General features: G+C 41.0%; 1 protein-coding gene across 2 annotated transcripts in view; it reads left to right on the top strand.

Annotated features, from left to right (window-relative positions):
* Nucleotides 1–2337: 2337 nt before the first annotated feature.
* Nucleotides 2338–8768, top strand: part of GPN1 (GPN-loop GTPase 1) — a 21841-nt gene continuing 15410 nt past the window's right edge. For both annotated transcript variants that reach the window (XM_036434907.1, XM_036434906.1), the window contains exons 1-5: nucleotides 2338–2487; nucleotides 4256–4349; nucleotides 6648–6687; nucleotides 7486–7552; nucleotides 8271–8308. In XM_036434907.1, the coding sequence (XP_036290800.1) occupies nucleotides 2377–2487; nucleotides 4256–4349; nucleotides 6648–6687; nucleotides 7486–7552; nucleotides 8271–8308 (350 nt within the window). In that variant the 5' untranslated portion in view covers nucleotides 2338–2376. The remainder of the gene's footprint in view (nucleotides 2488–4255; nucleotides 4350–6647; nucleotides 6688–7485; nucleotides 7553–8270; nucleotides 8309–8768) is intronic.

Raw genomic sequence — 8768 nt, 5'->3', positions numbered from 1 at the left:
CCATTGAGCCAAACGGGTCCCGGCTCCTCCTTTTCAATTGATTTTAGAGAGAGAAAGGGAAGGAGAGAATGATGTGAGAACAGTACACCAGACTCACTATCTGGGATGATTGGAATTAAAACTAAACTGAGATGAGAGAGAAGTTCTCCACTCCTGAGATAGATAATGGGGCCAGCAGTGGTAGGAGGGGAGTTAATAAAAGAGTAAAGAGTCTAATATCTCATCAGCCTGGGTATATATTTTCCTAGGGTTTTTGCATCCAGAGAGACTAAGGCTTCAAATTTATCTTGGATACCATGCTTTTCAAGTGCCATCTTTCTGTATTTCAGCTCATGAATTGAAGTATTCAATTTAAGGTACCTACATGTTATCTAAAGTCTTATTTTCTGCATTTTTATTATTTGCATATATACTAGTATAAGAGCAAAAGTAATGAGAGAAAAGTGATGAAGTAGAAAATATATTGGAACAATAATAAAATCAATGGATTTTAATCCAAGTAGGCTTTTATTTTTTAACAAAAACTTGTTTAGTTAAGAAACTACATATTTAACAGAAATACTGTTAAAGCTAGAAGTTAAAGGTACATTGAGGGAGAGTCCTTTGTTTAACCAATTTAAAGGAATCCATTTTACACATAAGACTAAATTCAAGAAAATTATTTTTAAGTTTTATTACTGATAATTTTTGGAGAACAAAGTTGATTATATTTTGCTCATAGAGGAGCAATGTTAAAATAAGAGGTTTTATTAGGATTCAGCATTCAAAGAAATCACTGATCTAACCATCATATTGTAAGTGCAAAAAAAACCAACACTTACCCTAAATGTCTATAGTAATTTAAAATACTATTCCCAGTTCTATTAAATAGGCCTAAATAAATGGCACATAATAATTACAAACAACATTTAATGTATTAAGTGCATATATAGTAAGAAAATACATAGGTGACCTAAAACTAAAGTACTATATTTAACACTAAGTAATTTTACTTATCCTCTTAGAATTTAGGATATTGCTAGGGAAGTAATAGATTGCATAAAACTTTAAAAGTTAACCAAATATTTAAAAACTTTGTTTTGATAACAATTTCCTAAAACAAGCAGAGGCATTCAGAGAGGAAGGGAGAAGGGGAGATAGAAACATTAATGATGAGAATCATTGATGAGCTGCCTCTTGCATGCCCCCAACTGGGGATCGAGTCAGCAATCTGGGCATGTGCCCATAACCAGAATCAAAGTCTGGATTCTAGTCTGCAGCCTCACGCTCTATCCACTGAGCAAAACCCGCTAACCATTGTCCTTTTTTAAAGCCCCATCGCTGCCTTTTTTTCTTTCCTGACTTAAAAAAATTATTAAACTAAGATACCATGTAGGGGTATTGTTGGGAGTCCTCAGTAAACAAGCGAAACATTCCCCCATCAGTTCTTACTGAAAATTTAGGAAACAAAAAACTCACAGTTGTAGTTTAGTTCTCACAAGAAAATATTTTTGAGCACTTATTGCGAGCATACAGGTAGGGGTAAAAGGTGAAGGACTGTAGTTTACAATTTACAATATGCATTCACTACCACCCTCTATGAGATATCTCAATTTTAAAGAAGAAAGGTTTGGAGCATGTAAGTAACAGCCACGATTTACACTGCTAGCAGGTGGCAGAGCTGGGGTCGGTGTGAAACCCAGATTTACCTGTGACTTGGTGAACAGCTGGCTACAAAGGGCCACTTGGTAGTCAAGAGCAGGAATACATTTCTCAGCTCTTGCACCACCTTTTCGGTTTCCGAGGACACTTCGTGCAAGGAAACACCCCTTCAGTACCTACTTGCCCCGGGAATCCTACCGTCCATACCCCAGGCGTTGGTGTGGTCCACTGAGAGTGACCAGGAGCTACTGTCGGGGGCGTCGACATGCGGGGACGACATCCCCAAGAAGCAAGTTTCTTGGTTCAACAGGTCTCTGCACGGCCAGGCAACCCCTAGGTGCGCATCCCACTCCAGCCAGGCCTGTGTGCCCAACCCGCACCTCCCCCCCACCCCCCAAACGGCTTAACCCCCTCGCCCGGTTCAGCCCTCGCAGTCGGTTCTCCGGAGGCTCCAGTCCTGGCTCCTTTGGGGGCCGAAAGTGAAACGCACTTTTTTTTTTTGTATCGTGGGAGCCCTGCTCTCGGGATCTCATCTCAGATGCTGCTCCTGCAGACCAGACTTTTGACAGTCCTCCTAGCGCCTGCACTCCCCTGGCATGGTCCCTAGGGGGCGCCCGAGCCCGGTCGGCAGAGGATGCTCTGAGCCGGCGGGAGCCGGTCCCACCCTCTCTCACAGGTGGCGGAAGTCTAGCCACCTGACGTCTCGATGGTCAAGTGGGCGGAGCCAGAAGGAAGATGGCGGCGCCCACGGCTGCAGCGGAGCCTCAGGCTTCCGGGGGTCCCCGGCCCCCTGTTTGTCTGTTGGTGTTGGGAATGGCGGGGTCTGGGAAAACCACCTTCGTACAGGTGAGCTACAGGGCGCGGGCGGTGGTGGAAGGCCAGGGAAAGGGAGGGGAGGTAGCTTTCGGGGCTCCTTGGCGAGACCTCCTGGCACCGTATAGCCTGGGTGCCTTCAGGCTCCCTGAGTGCATGCATCCCTGGTGCCGTGTACCACGTGGTACTGCAGCTGTCCTGCCGACGACATTGCTGACTTGAAGACAGAGGCTTACAGTAACGAGACCAATAGAGTATCGAGTGCTACCACACAGGCTTTTGGTATAGATGGTTAAAGAATTACGTATTTCTTGTGCGCCTATCCTATTTCATGTGTGACAAAAAAGGGGTGTTGTAATAAGTGTAACCGAAAGTAACCTCACAGGGTGATTGGATCATAAATTAGTTTTTAGTTGAATTTATGGGGGGGTGCAATTGGTTAATAAAGTTACATAGATTTCAGGTGTACAGTTCTCCAGCACATCATCTGTATTTTGTATTGTGTTCTCCACCCCCAAGTCAAGTCTCTTTCCTTCACCGTTTATCCCCTCCTTTACCCTCTTCTACCAACCCCTACCCTTCTTCCCCTCTGGCAATCACCGTGCTGTGCCTGTGCCTGTGAGTTTTGTTTTTTGCTTAACCTCTTCACCTTTTCCACCCAGCACTGCCACCCCACCTCTCCGCTGACAGTTGTCAGTCTGCTCCTGTTTTGTTTATTTTGTTCAATAGATTCCACATATGAGTGAGATAATATGGATAATAAATTCTTAACTGGGCAGGTCTTGATGGGCAGTCACACCCCAGGCATATAACTTCTTTGGTACAAGGTTTATATTTGCTCTAAGTAAACCCTGTTCCTTTTTCTTTTCTTTTCTTTTCTTTTCTTTTCTTTTCTTTTCTTTTCTTTTCTTTTCTTTTCTTTTCTTTTTTTTTCCCTTCCTTCCTTCCTTCCTTCCCTCCCTCCTTCCCTCCCTCCCTCCCTCCCTCCCTCCCTCCCTCCTTCCTTCCTTCCTTCCTTCCTTCCTTCCTTCCTTCCTTCCTTCCTTCCTTCCTTCCTTCCTTCCTTTCTTTTTGTGGTGTGCATCTAGGTTAACTCACCTTTGAAAATGCCTCTTTTTCTTTTTAAAAAAATATATATTTTATTGATTTTGTACAGAGAGGAAGGGAGAGAGATGAAGAGCTAGAAACATCGATGAGAGAGAGTCATCGATCAGCTGCCTCCTGCACACCCCCTACTGGGGATATGCCCGCAACCAAGGTACATGCCCTTGACCGGAATCGAACCCGGGACCCTTCAGTCCCCAAGCCGATGCTCTATCCATTGAGCCAAACCGGTTTCTGCTGAAAATGCCTCTTTTCCAAGAGAGCACATAATCTTATTAATTATCCACTTCCCACCTTTCTCCCAATTTATGTAATCTTCCTTACGTTATCTCCTTAATTCCAAATGAATAAGTAAAAGAAACTGTAAAACTTTCATTCTTTGGAGCATTTGCCATCTTGCTGCCTGGTTATTGTCATCATTTTGAGTGAAACAGGCAGTGGGGATGCAGTGAAAATGAGGTTGACAAGGTTCTGCTTTCATGGGACTACTGGTTTATTGGAGGTGATAGGATAAAAACCCCTACACAAAGCAAGTAAATAAGAGGATGCTCTGATAAATGGGTAATAAAGAAAGGTTGCATTTCAACTGAGAGTTGAATGTTGGAGGGGACTACAATATTTCAGATAGTGGGAAATGTCCTTTGTCCTCTTATCATGCCTTCTTTGTCTGTCTATCCGGCACCTCACATCTGTCCAGAGGCTCACAGGACATCTGCATAGCCAAGGCTCTCCGCCTTACGTGATCAATCTCGACCCAGCTGTGCATGAAGTTCCCTTTCCTGCCAATATTGGTGAGTAAACTACTGTTTTGTTTAAAGTTTCTTGGAATGGAAACCCTCCAACCTGCCAGTTCTCAATGCTTTCATTTTTTCCTAAACAGCCGACTTTAATTTCCCATGGATTTGCTAGAATCCCTGAACAGGCTTCTGCCTTATTCACATTCTCTCTTTGTTTACTCCTTTCCCTTTGTTTCCTTTCTACTCAGTGTTTTTCTTTCCTTTCTGACCCTGAGGTATCAGGCTAATGTTTGGGAAAATGAAGTGGCTTCTCACTTCTATGCCCTAAACTCTTCAGCAGGCTCTGATATATACACCTTTTTATTTAGTTTCTTTTCCCAAAGTTTAGAGTATAAGGGTTCTTGTGTGGGTTCTTGCTTCTACTTCCAAAGTTATATGGAAAATGTGCATAGGTATGCATATGTGCATTGTTTTGGGGAGAGGTTCTCAGTTATTGTAATAGGAATCTGACTATAAAAATATAAGAATGTGGTCCAGGGTCATGATTCTTTTTTTTTTTTTTTAATAGATTTTATTGATTTTGTACAGAGAGGAAGGAAGACAGAGAGTTAGAAACATCGATGAGAGAGGGTCATCGATCAGCTGCCTCTTGCACACTCCCTACTGGGGATGTGCCTGCAACCAAAGTATATGCCCTTGACCGGAATCGAACCCAGGACCCTTCAGTCCCAAAGCCGACGCTCTATCCATTGAGCCAAACCGGTTTCGGCTAGGGTCATGATTCTTGATAGGATCTAGGCTTCACTAGTGCTTCACTAGGCTTCACTAGGCTTCACTTGGCTTCACTTGGCTTCACTAGGCTATCACTGTGATAATCTTATCTCTTCTTAATCCTCTTAAGATGCTTATAACCCAAAACCAGCTAATAAAGGAAGGCCTTATATTAAGAAGCAGAGATTGTGTTCTGGTTAGTGTGGCTCAGTTACTTGAGCATTATCCTCTGCACGGAAGGTTGTTGATTATATATATGGCAAAGAATTTGGGGAAGAAAATCACCCATCATCTCAAAGAATGTGATTCTAATAGTTGATGGGGTTGAAGTATCCATCTTATATAAAAACTGCTGTTTGAAATTTTAACCCTGGTATTTGGCTTCTGTAAATACTTGTTGCTTAAGTAATAAGGAAAATAAGACTACTCCCACTTCAGAGAGGCCATTAAACCTTCTCTGGACGAAATTATCAGTGCTGGCGCCAGGCCAGGCCTTTGGTTGAGGTCTCAAGGCCCCAGCCCATAGGGGCTCTTTAAGAACTTGCAAAGGGGGTCGGAAACACCCCATATTTGGGAGACAAAAAAGGTAAAAATATATAAATAGGGAAAATTCCTCCATGTTGTGGCCCAGAATTTGAGAGACATTTTCCTCTGGACCCGCACACAATAAATGTAACACCATCTCTCTTAAGTATTGCTTGGTTCTTCTCCAGTTTTCTGTAACAGGGTAGGTTTATAGACTGATAGGTTTATTTAGATATTACTGGATAAATTAATTCCTTTTTATTTTTTAAATATATTTTATTAATTTTTTTTACCGAGAGGAAGGGAGAAGGATAGAGAGTTAGAAACATTGATGACAGAGAAACACCGACCAGCTGCCTCCTGCACCGCCCCCTACCGGGGGTGTGCCCGCAACCAATGTACATGCCCTTGACTGGAATAGAACCTGGGACCGTTCATTCCGCAAACCAATGCTCTATCCACTGAGCCAAACCAGTTTTCGGTTAATTCCTTTTTTACAATAATGTCTGCTGTACCTTTGTTATCAGTAGCTGTTAATAAGAATAAACATTTTTTTCTTGATTTAGCTCCCTTTTTCTATGCATATGTTTACTGACAAGGTATTTAAGTGTATAAAACTTATCTCTCTATCTCAGAACATCTCAACAGTAGCTTGAGAACTTGTAACGTAATATTGTTCATGGGTTACTTGACAGTTCTCCTTTGTAAGGACAGAAACCATTGTGAAGCTGGTAGAAGAGAATGCTGACAAGAGAATACTGAAAGGCTAGTTTTAGTTTCTTGCTGATAAAGTATGGAACACCTTCTGCCCTTCTGTTCTTTTCCTCACAATTTTGCTTCTTTTTCTATCACAGTTCAATGATCTTGGCTTAAAAATTACAAAACAGATTTGAAAAGTAATTCACCATAGAGGGAAACTTATTTTTTTCCTCAGAGGAAGCAGAGATGACTTGAGAGACCTCTTGGTTTAGGATATTATTGGGGGAGAACCTCAAGCTATAGTTTCTTACTTAGTATGTGTTAAATTCTAATTACTTCTTCACCTCCTTCCCCCAGATATTCGTGACACTGTGAAGTATAAAGAAGTCATGAAACAGTATCCTTTTTACTTCTTCGGTGTTGACTCATCTATGGCTAGTTACCCTCTGTATATTTTGAAGGAAAGTTTTTGGGTTTCCTTGTGAAATATACTAGCAAAATCGTTTTGATTACTTTAAAGCCATTAATTGGGAAAATGAAAGATGAATCTGGAAAGAAGTATTGTAAGTGATTAGAAATATTCTTTGAACTTGTGATTTTATTTTTTTACCAAATTCCTGGACTGCGGGCTGTTGTAATTAGAGAGCATAGATAACGAGAGGCTAGCTGGTAGCGTGCCTAGGACCCAGAAAGTAGTATTGTCTTGGAAGCTACATTCATTGGTCAGTACCTCTTCAAACTGGGGAACCCAGAAATGAGGAGGATCACCTCTTGCTTGGTACATAGCTGTGTGAAATGTGTACTTTCCCTCTAGGTAAGTCTAGGTAGAAAAACTAATTATAATCAGAAGCTGCTTGATTAGTGAGGATCAGAGCAAGGAGTGTTATGTAGATGTCCTTAATAGCTAATGCTGGCAGGCTCTCACTGCCTGATGCATCTGTCTAGTATGTTTTGGTCCCTTTAGTTTGTTCATTTTGCCTGGCCATCGGTAAAACAGTAAAGAGATGAAGAAGACCCTGATGATGAATGTTTCCTATGAAGTTACAGCTGTGTGGTACATACTAAGTCAAGGATTAGCTTGCCAATATTCATTAATGGACCACTAATGTAATGTTTGTGTGAATGATATCCTGTGTATGAACTTTATCATCTGAATTCATCTATAAGCAATTTAAATCCTCAACTTAGTGTCTAGATATGGACTTGGACCCAACGGTGGCATCGTGACCTCACTCAATCTCTTTGCTACTAGATTTGATCAGGTATGTCTGTCTGTTTTCACTCATATAGGCCTGACTGTGTAAAAACCTGTGGCTCTTCAATACCTTAGATTGATAGCGTTGGGAAAGAAGAGCAGTTAACCTGGGATATAAATATAGAAAAGAGGCATTTTGATAGAAAAGTAGGCTGTGAGAGGAAGATCAGTTTTATGAACACTTGACGTTTAATATTTGGGACAGCCAGTGAAACAGAAATACAGGAGACTGTTTGTTTCTTGATCTATAATTGGCTTATAGTGTTACCCTGAGGATGGAGTAAAGGGATGGGGGTAAGAAGGGGTGAGGTGGGCTAGCAGATATGGAACAGAAAAATGGGCTTTTTAAACTTGTGACAAATAGTTATCATCCTGTAGGTTTTCTCTGTCGCCTTCTGTGTTTTAAGAGTGCTTTGTAATCGATGTTTTGCCCTGACGTCACTCCATGAGACAGGCTATTAACATTTTGCGAAGCATCAGGAGAAGTGACTTGACAGTGACAGATCAAGTCTTCAGCTCTCAGACCCTGGCCCCGTGCCCCAGGGTGCTGCAGGGCTGCTGACGTGGCTGTTTCTGTGGTTCAGTGAGTTTACTGGTTGGTGTCCTGAGATTGAGAACACAGAGATTCAGTGGTTGATGGTACCTATGAAGCGGGCCTCTGGAGAGGGCCCTGTGACTTTATGCTGAAATCAGCTCCTGTTGTAATTGGCATCTTTTTCTTTTAGGTGATGAAATTTATTGAGAAGGCCCAGAACATGTCTAAGTAAGTGATTTCAGTTTAGCGCCTGTTTATTATTCTAGAGTTAACACGTTTCTAGGCTTTTTTGAAAAATTTCGGTTAGCATTAAGTTTTGAAAGAGTTTAGATTAAGATGAAACTATTAGAAGTGAAAAAAAGATAGTCAAGAAAATCCTTAAGATGATAGATAGTGTAGAGCTAAATTTAATAGTATCTATCCCCAACCATTTTGGTATATGGTCATAGTTTCTTAGATATTTTGAAACTATCTCTGTTTTCTCTTGGAAAACCATATTTGTTGGCATTAAAATCTCTGAAACATTTTTCTAACCCTTATTTAAATGAATATAATATACATAAATCAGAGAGAATAATTGTTTTTTAATTTTAAAAGTATCAAAATATAAAATAAAATATTTGTTCATATTATTATTACCCACTGTTAATAGATTAACTGTTGATAGGTTTGCTTTAAAAAAAAAGAA

Source organism: Pipistrellus kuhlii, unplaced genomic scaffold, assembly GCF_014108245.1.
Source record: "Pipistrellus kuhlii isolate mPipKuh1 unplaced genomic scaffold, mPipKuh1.p scaffold_m20_p_13, whole genome shotgun sequence".
Classification (NCBI taxonomy): Eukaryota; Metazoa; Chordata; class Mammalia; order Chiroptera; family Vespertilionidae; genus Pipistrellus; species Pipistrellus kuhlii.
This window is presented reverse-complemented; position numbering and strand designations above follow the sequence as displayed.